Here is a 12,814-nt window from a genome sequence, read left to right as displayed (position 1 = left end):
AGTGATTTTTCGCAGGAGGCAGAATTCTCAGGGTTCCCAGATTTGCTTCTACTGTTTGCTGTCAGTATCAACATCAAAGTGTCCAAGAAGTTAACTTGGTTTTTCCCCCCTTATCTCTAAAGGTATCATGGCTGGATCAAACAGATCTGGAGATCTGAAAGATGCTCAGAAGTCTATTCCCATTGGTACTATCCTTGCCATCCTGACCACCTCCTTTGTCTGTATCCTTTTTATGGATCCAGTCTAAGTCTCAGTCTTAGGAGCATCCAGTAGAACTGGATGATCAGTATTTTTATCCGAGTAACAAAGGTACCTGCTTTCTGTCACTTCACTTCTTGCCAGATAATCTGCCTACCTCATATAGGAAATTCAAAAAAGAATTTATAGGCGTATTTAGCAACTCATTTTACTGATAGAATAAATATCCTGAGTGTCTACTTTCTGTCTCATATTAGAAGGTAAACAGCAGTTTCCTTGACTCTCAATATGGTAGATTTAAGCAATGTTGTCCTTTTTGGTGCATGTATTGAAGGGGTTGTTCTCAGAGACAAGTGAGTAATTAATTTATTTGTAACAATTACGTCTGTCTGCCATGACTTCTGATCATTCCACATAGCTCCAAGACAGTTACAGACTCAACACAGCCAGGCACCGTGGCTTATGCCTGTAATCCCAGCACTTTGGGAGGCCAAAGCGGGTGGATTGCTTGAGCTCAGGAGTTCAAGACCAGCCTGTGCAACATGGCAAAACCCTGTCTCTACAAAAAGCATGAAAATTAGCCAGGTGTGGTGGTGTGTGCCTACAGTCCCAGCTACTTGGGGGGCCGAGGTGGGAGGATCACTTAAGCCTGGAAGTCAAAGCTGTAGTGAGCCATGATGATGCCATTGTACTCCAGCCTGGGTGACAAAGTGAGACCCTTTCTCAAAAAAATAACCCAACCTGAATTATCAACCATGGCTAAAAAAAAAAAAATATATGAATGTAGTTCCCAAAGGGGCCAGTATTTTCTAGTGAATATGTGAGACAGTTAAATACAGTCCTTCAAAAAAGCAGTGAATGTGTCTGAATAGTGAGGACTTCCCTGTCCATCAAGAACTGTTCAGAAACGAGACCAAAAGTCAAGAAGGGCAAGTAAAAAAAATTTCAAGTGTCTGTAGCATCTCCTTTATGAGAGATAAGTATCTAATTGTGTTTGGCATTCTAAATAAAAGCCTGAAACTTACTTTCTTCATATTCTGTTCTTTTCTCTTCTCTTCTTTTCTTTTCTACTTATTTATGTAGAGATAAGGTCTTGCTCTGTTGCCCAGGCTGCAGTGCAGTGGTGCAATGATGGCTCCCTGCCTCAACCTCCTGGGCTCAAGTAATCCTCCCACCTCAGCTTCCCAACTAACTGGGACCACAGGTGCATACCACCACACCAGCTAGGGTTTTTTTTTGTTTTTTGTTTTTTGTAAAGATGGGGCCTTACTATGTTGTCCAGGATGGTCTGAAGCTCCTGGCCTCAAGCAGTCCTCCCACCTTAGCCTCCCATAGTGCTAGGCTTATAGGCATGAGCCACCACACCTAGCCCTTTCCCCTATTATTTTTTTAAAATTTCCACACTATACAGATGTATCCCCTGGTCTTTATCCACATCAGTCACTTTGCACAGGCCTTCAGGATTTTTGCCTATGTTATTGTAATAATCTCCCTTTTAGTTCTAGCCTCTAATCCTTCCACACTGCCACCAGAGTGGCTTTTCTAAAACACAAAATTTGAACCTACAAACCTCCCTGCTTCAGAGCCTGCCAAAGCCTGTTAAAATCCATCACTGTGATCTGGCCCTCTCTGCCTCTTTTTACGCTTATCTCCTGCTATTCCCTCATAATCTCCCTAACTTAGAGTTTAATATGTCTTATTATGTCTCCACTTACAAACACATTTGTCTGTGTTGTTTCCTTTGCTTAGAATAGGTTACTCCCACCTGGCCAACTCATATTCATCCTCTTAGAGACTAGGCTAATGGTCTTCTCTCCTGTAAAGCTTTCCCATACTCACCCAAACAGATGTCAACACTCCTTCTTGTGTTCAGCCACAATATATTCTCATTCTATACATTATAGAATATACTATTTTATGGCATTTATGATGCTATATTGCAGCTACTTGTTTTCATATCACTGTCCCCTACACGTTGAGCCCTTTGAGGACGCGAAGCCTAATAGATGCAATATAAATATTGTTGACAAAATAAAGAGCACAGTATATATATGTATGTAACATGGTATATATGTGTGTATGGGGGGGTGTATATATGTATGTATAGAGTATAGTATATGACTATACCATTGTAGTAGGAAATTCATGGAGCTTTGGTAAGTTACACCATAATATAAAAATTATTATTGAGAGTGTAAATTAGAGTATCATTTTGGAAAATTATTGGTTATTTCCTAAAGTTGAACATGTGCTTACCTATGACTCAGCATTTCCACTTCTAGGTGTATCTAACAGAAGTGCTTGCACATGTGCATCGAGAATAATTCACGAGAATTTTCACAGTAGTGTTATTCTTTTTTATTTTATTTTATTTTATTTTTTTGCCTGCTTCATTTTCCCTTTGTAAGTATTCTTAATAGCCAAAACCTGGAAATAATCCAAATGTCCATCGCTAGTAGAATGATTAAATCATATATTCATGTAATAGGAAGCCATACAGCAAAGTATGTCATAGCAATATACAACACCCCAAAAAAATTCACAAGCAATGCTAAGAAACCAAACACAAAAGTATGTACTGTGTATCATTTATATAAAGTTTTAAAACGGTAAAACTACATAGTATTCAAAGTCAGAGGGCTGGGTATGGTGGCTCATGCCTGTAATCCCAGCACTTTGAGAGGCTGAGGCTAGAAGATTGTTTGAGTCAGGAGTTCCAGACCAGCCTAGGCAACATAGCAAGACCTTGTCACTACAGAAAGTAAAAAATTAGCTGGGCATGGTGGCGTATGCCTGTAGTGCTAGCTACTGGGGAGGCTGAGGCAGAAAGATCACTTGAACCCAGGAGGTTGAGGCTACAGTCAGTCATGATCACAGCACTACAGTCCAGCCTGGGTGACAAAGCAAGACCTTGTCTCAAAAAAAAAAAAAAAAAGCATAGTGGAGAGGAAGAAAGGGCTAATGAGGGGAATGGGCATAAGAGAGAATTTTGGGTACTGGCAATGTTCTGTTTCTTGACCTGCCTGGTAGTAAGTCAACACTACAGCATGGGGTGTTTGCTTTATAGAAATCTTCAGATATGATTTGTTGTTTTTTGCACATTTTTTTCCCCCTAGACAGAGTCTAGCTCTGTCACCCAGGCTGGAGTGCAGTGGCGCGATCTCAGCTCACTGCAACCTCCGCCTCCCAGGTTCATGCCATTCTCCTGCCTCAGCCTCCCGAGTAGCTGGGACTACAGGTGCCCGCCACCATGCCTGGCTATTTTTTTGTATTTTTAGTAGAGACGGGGTTTCACCGTGTTAGCCAGAATGGTCTTGATCTGCTGACCTCGTGATCCACCTGCCTCGGCCTCCCAAAGTGCTAGGATTACAGCTATGAGCCGCCACGCCCAGCCTTGCACATTACTTTTTGTGTGCGATACTTAATAAAAATTGTTAAAAGCAAGTAATTAAACTATTGCCATGTTTCACCCATCAAATTAGCAGTGACCGTAATATTTTTTTAACCACAAGACTGGTGTGGACTGTGCCTGTGCTGTAAGACTTGAATCTTCTTGTATTTCCAGTGGGAGTAAAATTTAGTACAACCTTCTGGACAGCAATTTAGCAGTGATTTTGAAATGTTTTAAGATATTGATCCCTTTGGTTAGTTATTCCCTCGTAAGAATCTGCCATAACTTAGCTGGGCCCAATGGCTCATGCCTGTAATTCCAGCACACTGGGAGGCCACGAGGGGAAGATCACACAAGCCCAGGAGTGCATGACAAGCCTGGGCAACAAGGCGAGATCCTGTCTACAAAACATTTTGTAAAAGATGAGCCAGACACTGTAGCGCACACCTGTGGTCCCAGCCACTTGGGAGGATGAGGCAGGAGCATCACCTGAGCCAGAGAGGTCAAGGCTGCAGTGAGCTGAGATAGTGTCACTGTACTCCAGCCTTGGCAACAGAGTGAGACCTGTCTCAAGACAAAAACAAAAACAAAAACAACAAAAAACCTGCCATAAGGAAAAAAACCTGAACTGTGAACATAGATACGTGCATAAAGATGTTAATTATAACATTTTATACGATAGAAAATCAACACTGAAGAATGGATAACAAATTGTGATGCAGTATTATTCAGATCACTAAAAATGTTTATTCATAGCTTTTTATGACATAGAAAAATGCTTATGTTTCACGAATACAGAATTATAGGTGCAGTGAGATCTCAATTTTTCTTTTCTGTTTTTTTTTTTTTTTTGAGACGGAGTCTCGCTCTGTCGCCCAGGCTGGAGTGCAGTGGCCGGATCTCAGCTCACTGCAAGCTCCGCCTCCCAGGTTCATGCCATTCTCCTGCCTCAGCCTCCCGAGTAGCTGGGACTACAGGCGCCCGCCACCTCGCCCGACTAGTTTTTTTGTAGTTTTAGTAGAGACGGGGTTTCACCGTGTTAGCCAGGATGGTCTCGATCTTCTGACCTCGTGATCCGCCCATCTCGGCCTCCCAAAGTGCTGGGATTACAGGCTTGAGCCACCGTGCCCGGCTTAATTTTTCTAAAAAGCAGGTATTTTGATACCCTGAAGGGGAAAGTTAAAACTGAAGCTTACCCCATATGTATTTTTTTCCTAATATAGGTCAATAGTGCCTTTTCATCAAATCTGGCTATCTTTATATTTTGTAATATTATTTGTCTTACTTTTGATTCTCTAAAATTTATAAAAAGAAAAAAAAAAATTGGGTGGGCCAGACTCAGTGGCTCATGCCTGTAATCCCAGCACTTTGGGAGGCTGAGGCAGGTGAATCACTTGAGGCCAAGAGTTCAAGACCAGCCTGGGCCACATGGTGAAACCTCGTCTCTACTAAAAATACAAAAATCAGCCAGGTGTGTTGGTGCACACCTGTAATCCCAGATGCTTGGGAAGCCAAGGCAGGAGAATCGCTTGAACTTGGGTGGGTGGAATTTGGAGTGAGCCAAGATCACACCACTGCACTCTAGCCTGGGTGACAGAGTGAGACTCTGTCTCCAAAAAAAAAAAAAAAAAAAGAAAAAAAGAATGGGTGAATGTCTCGCTCGTCTTTCAGTCTAAAGTTATTTCCAGATTAAATTTCCCTACTCCTATTTCTTTCCCAGGTTCGGTGATGCTGTGAAAGGTAATTTGGTGGTGGGTACCTTATCTTGGCCATCCCCATGGGTGATTGTTATTGGCTCCTTCTTTTCAACGTGTGGGGCTGGACTTCAGAGCCTCACAGGTGCACCGAGGCTGCTACAAGCTATTGCCAAGGATAACATCATACCATTTCTGAGGGTGAGTGACCTTTTTTATGCCCTCTTCTTTTTTTCCCAGCTTTAATGAGAAACAGTGTGGTCTTCATGGGCTTAGAAATTACTAGACCATAAATGTGGAGACATGGGTTTTTAGTACAAGACCCTCTAAATCCCAAGCATGAGTTTACATGTGAGTGCTATAAAGGTGTTTAAAAGATATCACAGTTGTAACACTATTGATCTTGCAGATGTCTGAAACTGTAGGCTAGAGAAATCAGAGAGCAATGACTCAATACTCCTATGCCTGGTATTTCCTTTCTGTGTACAGGTTTTTGGCCACAGCAAAGCCAATGGGGAGCCTACCTGGGCTTTACTTCTAACTGCTGCCATTGCAGAGCTCGGAATACTTATTGCCTCCCTGGATCTTGTGGCCCCAATTCTTTCCATGTAAGAGCCAGTGATTTTCTTCAGTTATTCTTGCTTACATGATAAATAATGCATGTTTATTTCCCTCAGTCATGTAACAGTAGTGATAACAGAGTGGGCTAAATACAGATGTAACTTCACTTAAATAAAAATCATTCCTGAGAACTTTCAAGTAAGGCTAACTTTTGTAAGTTATTAGGTTTTTCCCTACCTATTTAAATTCAGAAGTTCTTTGGCTTCATTTCTAATTCATTATCAATTGGTTGTAGCTTTTACCACCACTGTTAGTTTTTTTATTTATTCACCTGTGATTTATTGATGACTTACTACTTACCTGGCACTATGTAATATGGTATTCTGGGAATACAAAGATGGATAAGACACAATCTTATGGAACTGATAATGGATAAGGAAACCAATGATTCCCATATAGCGTGACGAGTGCCATGGTAAGGGTGAACACTGAGTGCCATAGGAACACCAGGGCAGGGCATCTAAACAGACGGAAACTCGAGAAAGATTTTCTGGAGGAAGTGATACTTGTATCTTGAAGAATAACTGGTTATTTGCTAAGAAAAGAAGGGGTGAAGAACATTTCAGGCAGAGAATGCATATAAAGGAATTGAAGAATGACATAAGGTAGCACATCCAGAGAACTGGAAGTAGTCTGGCTTGGCTAGAGTGGAGGGTGCATGCTGAGGGAATAGCAGAACAGAGAAGTAGGTAGATCAGGATCACAAAGGGTCTGGAACTTTTACCTGGAAGTAGTGGGTAGTCTTTGAGAACAAAATGATAATGCTTTAGGATGATCAGTCTGGTATAAAACATGGATTAGAAGGAGGCTAGACTTGCTCCTCTAATGCTAATTAGGGAATGCTAATTGGAAAGAAGAAATGAGAGCCTAAACTAAGGTGATTAGTAGTAGAGATGAAAAGCAAGAGAAGCAGCTTAGAGATTTTTAAATGGAATCCATAGGACTTGGTAAGTGAATTTGGAACAAGGGTAAGGAAGAGGAAACCTGGATTATCCTAAGAACAACTGGGTAAAGAGTGGTAATGTCATTGACTGAGAGAACAGAGAAGGATGAGCAGCTTTGTGGGGAGAGGTTGAAGTTTCTCTGTTTCCTACTTAATCAGGGGTTAGTTGTCTAGAAACAGACTTCAATACAGCAAAGGTCTCCAGTTCCTTAACCTTCAAAGAATCATCTTACAATAAGAATCACACTTATTCTTTTCATTCTTCAGGTTTTTTCTCATGTGTTACCTCTTTGTAAACTTGGCATGTGCCTTGCAAACATTACTTCGAACACCCAACTGGAGACCCCGATTCCGCTACTACCATTGGTAAGTCTGCTGCTTTTATTCTTTTTACTCACGTTTGGAGGGAACCCATCTTTGAAGTAGAAAACTAGGAGAGTCTGGGTTCTCAGTAAAATTTTTTTCTTGGTCAGCCGTTTCATACTGTTTCAACTTTCAATTCTTATCTGAATCCTCACCCTCCTATCCTATTTTCCTATATCACTTTATAATAACTTATAACACCCAATAAGAGTAGAGCAAAAGCACAAAATAGATATTTCCAGCCTTCTGTAATTTTCAGATTAAAACAACCTTCTCTTGCATATTTATTTTCCTGTTTGTCTCTTAGGGCTACGGAGTCAGAGGTTCTAAGTTCCAATCTCAGCTCTACTGTTTCCTAGCTTTGTAACCTTCAGCAAAGCACATAACCATGTAAAATTTAATTTTATTCATTTGTAAAATGGGACTAATAAATCTAAAGTGCTTGTCGTAGTGCCTGGTACACAGTAAAGCTCAGCTCTCAATGAACTGTTGCTGCTGCTGCTGTTGTAGTTAAGTCTCCCCAGTCCTGAAGGGGTTGTCATGAAAGATTTTTGGCTACCATCCCATATCTGTCCTCTCATAGCTAAGAGCTCATTAATTATGTCCCGTATGTACCCACTGCTACATTCTTCTTTGCTAACTTTCTCCTTGTTCATTCTGTCTTCACTTACCAATGGTGGACAGTGATGTAACCTTTATTGGGCAAAAATTAAAATCTTCAACTAAGTTTTAATGCCTCTGATCCTCTTTCTAGCTTTAACGTTAGTTAAAAGTTCTTCATGAGGATAGGCGCATTGCCTCATGCCTGTAATCCCAGCACTTTGGGAGGCCAAGGCGGGCGGACCACCTGAGGTCAGGAGGTTGAGACCAGCCTGACCAACATGGAGAAACCCCATCTCTATTAAAAATACAAAGGTAGCCGGGCGTGGTGGCGTATGCCTGTAATCCCAGTTACTCGAGAGGCTGAGGTAGGAGAATCATTTGGACTCGGGAGGCAGAGGTTGCAGTGAGCCGAGATTGCACCATTGCACTGCAGCCTGAGCAACAAGAGGGAAACTCGGTCTCAAAAAAAAAAAAAAAAAAAGGTTCTGTATAAACTTTGTTTGTTGCTATCTTGCCTCTATTTTTCTCTTTCTCTTTACCCTATATTTTCATTACATCCTAGTTTTCTCCAGATTAACACTCCTATTCATTCTTAAAAATTCATCACAGAGCTAAGAAGTTCATTCTGTACACAGAAAAACTTAAGTAAATATGGTTGTCTACCTAATTCCTGTGGTCAAAACAAGCAATTAATTCATTACCGTCTGCCAGGTTTCTCTTATGTACAGTCCAAAAATAATATTTCTTTTTTTTTTTTTTTTGAGACAGTTTCGCTCTGTTGCCCAGGCTGGAGTGCAGTGGCGCGATCTCAGCTCACTTCAAGCTCCGCCTCCTGGGCTCACGCCATTCTCTTGCCTCAGCCTCCCGAGTAGCTGGGACTACAGGCGCCCACCACCATGCCCGGCTAAGTTTTTGTATTTTTAGTAGAGACAGAGTTTCACCGTGTTAACCAGGATGGTCTCGATCTCCTGACCTCCTGATCCGCCTGCCTCGGCCTCCCAAAGTGCTGGGATTACAGCTGTGAGCCACCACGCCTAGCCCAAAAATAATTTTTCTCAGTGAGTTCTGCAGTTATGCTAATAAATGTTTATAAACTTTTTAGAAATATTTATATGAAAATTTTCAAAAGATCCTAGAGTTATTAACATTTCTGGCTACGTGTCCCATCCTGAATTGTCCTCATAACTGCAGGTGACTGATAGTGTTCTGTTATTTACATGATTTTCCAGCAGTTGGAAACATAACAGCAGTTGGTCTGTTGCAAAGGACAGTTTGAGATTTAGTGCACATCTACTGACTGTTTCATGATAAGACAACTGTAGAATTGAGAATAAGCATTTAGAAACTTTTGTGGCAGTGTGACATTGCTACAGCATCCAGGCATGTGATGATTTTTCGAATAATTCATTTTCATTGCATTTTATAAAAGTTATATTTATAATAGTTTCAAAGTTTTTAAAAAATAATCCCTCACTACAGATAGTTTGAGAAGCACCTCTAACATAAGCTCTTTATCAGCTACTTTAAAAGCTACTTTTTTTGTATTTGTTTTTAATTTTCTAGGACCCTTTCTTTCATGGGAATGAGTATCTGTCTGGCTCTGATGTTCATTTCTTCCTGGTATTATGCCATTGTAGCCATGGTAATAGCTGGTATGATCTACAAGTACATTGAGTACCAAGGGTGAGTGTGGATTTAATCTTGATCACTGCTAAAAGTAGCAAGACTAGCTAGTTTGGTTAGAGCCAGTTCAGTGAAAATATATTAAGGACCCAGGTAACTTCATTTTCATAACTATATTTTGTACCCCTAATTCTCTAACCATCTTACTGATGCAAGCTTTTCATCACAAGGGAAATCCATTGAGAAAGTATGAATGGATCAATGGAAAATAACAAAGGACATATCCAAATAATAATGATTAGTACTCAACAAAGTATAACACAAATATAAATATTTTTGCTTATCTCTTCAGTCAAGGGATTGTCTCTGAAATGAAAAAGAAATTAGTTCTGAACAACTTTGTAACTACTAAGACTTACAACTTTCAAAAATGAGGACGAAGTAACATTCTTATTCAGAAGATCCCATTGAACTTTACTTTCTCTGCATTATTTTTAAAGTAACTTAAACTCCAGGTCTGTTATAATTTTCTAATCTAAATTGCTCTTTTACATTATTGTTTTGAACAATTAGGTAGAAGGACTGAATGAGTGACCCCTTCAGGTTTATTCTGAACTGTTTGTGCAGTGCAGTCTGTTGGTGCTGTTGATCTGCCTACATCGGGTTCATTATATTAGTAAAGAACATTATGTAAATCATTAATCTGAGCTTTAATCTTCTACCTTGCACATGTGTGATTTTTAGATTCAGAAAAAAACTTTAGTTTTTAAAAGTATACTTACTATAGTTTAAATTTGTCTCTACTCTTTTTTCTCACAGAGCGGAGAAAGAATGGGGTGATGGTATCCGTGGGCTGTCCCTCAGTGCAGCCCGGTTTGCTTTGCTTCGGTTGGAGGAAGGACCTCCACACACTAAAAACTGGAGGTAAAGAAATCAACACTAGCGGTATTTGGCACATAGTTAACACACAAAAATATGTGCTTTGTTGATTACAGGATAAGGAAACCATGTGGCTCAAGGAAATGGTATAATGGACCTCTTTTGAACTATTCTAAATCCTTAATTTTTTTATTCCCTTTTCTTCATGTCACTTATGAGCAAGATTTCTACAATTTATTATTCTTCACAATTTATTATTCTTCCTTGAAGACTGATCAACTTGAGATAGTACTGGGAGCATTCAAACTAATACCCTCATCCTGTCATTTCCTGTGATTTCTTCCTTCTGTCAAATTACCTGTTTCATACAGATCTCCTGAATTACAGGGTGGAGTCTGTCATTGTGTTCCCCAAACCCAAAATGTTTTCTCCTCCCCTCCAACCCCCACCAACCTCTTCACAGGCCTCAGTTGCTTGTATTACTGAAACTAGATGAAGACTTACATGTCAAGCATCCTCGCCTCCTCACCTTTGCCTCACAGCTCAAAGCAGGAAAAGGTCTCACTATTGTGGGCTCTGTCATCGTGGGGAACTTTCTAGAGAACTACGGTGAAGCTTTAGCTGCTGAGCAGGTAAGAGTCAGACTTTCGATGTATTGGAACTCAGCTTACAGCTTTGTGATGTTAAGTAGTAAGACCTCAAACTTCTACTTGAATCTTGTTCCTGAGTGATCTAGGAGGTTTCTCACTTAGTGCTGACCTTTGAACAGACACTTTCTCCCAAATAATAAGATGAGCCAGAAAATAGTTATTTATTCTTTCTTCCCATTTAAAGCATTACTAAATTATAAGATGATTAAATCTAAACATTAGTTTCAAATATACTCTAAACATTAAGCACTGAGAAAAGTCATGTAAATAAATTGATCCCTCGAACTATGGAGAGGGTTCCTCTCAATCTTGTGACAAGGAGTAATGACCAAATTTTCTTCCTCTTTAATCTATGTGGTATCATGAGCAAGATTCCTTTGCCACTTCTGGTTAGCTGTACTGAACATTAAAGTTCTACTTTAACAAGGAAGTTGTTTTCACTCTAATATTTATTATATATGATAGAACTAATCCTGTTGTTTTTGAAATGCCATTGTGTTCAGTGTGTTCAATGGCATTTCAAAAGTCTTACTGGATTTCATTTTGGAATACTTTGAAATCCTAAACACTAGAAATGCTGAAGAAACATTACTCCAGAATGATGGTAAAAATTAATAAAAGGTACCCAGGATTGAAAATCAGGAGAGCCTAGTTGTCAGCCACATCACTGATTTAATCTGTGCCTTTGCAAAAGTCATTCCATTTTCCGTACCATTATTCCCTTCCTTTTCCCACTGAGAGGGTGGAGTAAGAGTAAATGAGATGATATCTCCAAATTGGTTTGACTAAAGGAAGAGTAATGCAAATACAAGTGTCATGAATAATCACCATTGAAATGTCAAAAAGCATACGGGAATGGGAGAAGTAAAAAAGAAAACATACCTGAGAAAATTCTAAAGTGAAACTGAATCATCATCTTGAGTTTCTGGTAAGATGAGTCAGGGCATGACTGGGGCTGAGGCAGGAAGGAGATCTTGTTCACACTAGTGAATCACCCTGGCCAACTGAGAAAGAATATTGAATATTCACTTTGTAGAGATCCCTGTTCCCAGTTTTTTGGTATGGTGCAAAGGAACAAAAGCAGAACAGAGGAAAAAGCAGAGAAACTACATGTAGACAACCAGCTACAGAGGCAAAAATATGTAGTAAGCACTTAGAAAGTGAAAAAGATAAAAGGTCATGAAATTCCTCTGGGATAATTTTAACTTTTTGGACTTTTCTGTAGACGATACAGATTTATGAAGGCTTTGGAAAAAGGTAGGGGATATAATATGGAGAAGGAATAATGGGTTAAAAGGTCCAGAGTGAACCACTTCAGTGTTGCGGTCCTGTGTCTCTTTCAGACCATAAAGCACCTGATGGAGGCAGAGAAGGTAAAAGGATTCTGCCAGCTGGTGGTGGCCGCCAAGCTGAGAGAGGGCATTTCCCACCTTATCCAGTCATGTGGCCTTGGGGGCATGAAGCACAACACAGTGGTGATGGGCTGGCCTAATGGCTGGCGTCAAAGTGAAGATGCCCGCGCTTGGAAGACTTTTATTGGTACTAACCATTTCTCATACAAACCTAAGGGCCTGAGTCGAGGGGATATAGTTAAATCTCTGTCACCCCCAGCCTCCTAAAATAGAGATTATGCCATTGCTGAAGCATAGTCTTATAAGGCAACCTGAAAAACTACTAGTAGTCTGGTAGTAATACCAGATTCTACCTGTCCCCTTCAGCTTCACATCATGTTCATGAATTATTTATTTCTGTCAAGTCTTGTGCTAGGAATTATCTCCAAAACTGCCATGTTTTCATTTGTGATTTTCCATATTGATGTTCTCACAGAAATTGGAAGAATCGTTCTTCA

At 40.1% G+C, this 12,814-nt stretch overlaps 1 protein-coding gene across 3 annotated transcripts in view; it reads left to right on the top strand.

Annotated features, from left to right (window-relative positions):
* The window catches only part of SLC12A6 (solute carrier family 12 member 6), a 104,078-nt gene that overhangs the window by 82,654 nt on the left and 8,610 nt on the right, over positions 1-12,814 (top strand). For all 3 annotated transcript variants that reach the window (XM_008017142.3, XM_008017141.3, XM_008017143.3), the window contains 9 exons: positions 123-221; positions 494-551; positions 5,310-5,484; positions 5,773-5,891; positions 7,115-7,213; positions 9,377-9,496; positions 10,256-10,360; positions 10,779-10,947; positions 12,309-12,504. In XM_008017142.3, coding sequence (XP_008015333.1) covers positions 123-221; positions 494-551; positions 5,310-5,484; positions 5,773-5,891; positions 7,115-7,213; positions 9,377-9,496; positions 10,256-10,360; positions 10,779-10,947; positions 12,309-12,504 — 1,140 coding nt within the window. The remainder of the gene's footprint in view (positions 1-122; positions 222-493; positions 552-5,309; positions 5,485-5,772; positions 5,892-7,114; positions 7,214-9,376; positions 9,497-10,255; positions 10,361-10,778; positions 10,948-12,308; positions 12,505-12,814) is intronic.

Source organism: Chlorocebus sabaeus, chromosome 26 (genome assembly GCF_047675955.1).
Source record: "Chlorocebus sabaeus isolate Y175 chromosome 26, mChlSab1.0.hap1, whole genome shotgun sequence".
Lineage (NCBI taxonomy): Eukaryota > Metazoa > Chordata > Mammalia > Primates > Cercopithecidae > Chlorocebus > Chlorocebus sabaeus.
The sequence above is the reverse complement of the archived record's forward strand: the minus strand, read 5'-3'. Positions and strand labels throughout refer to the sequence as shown.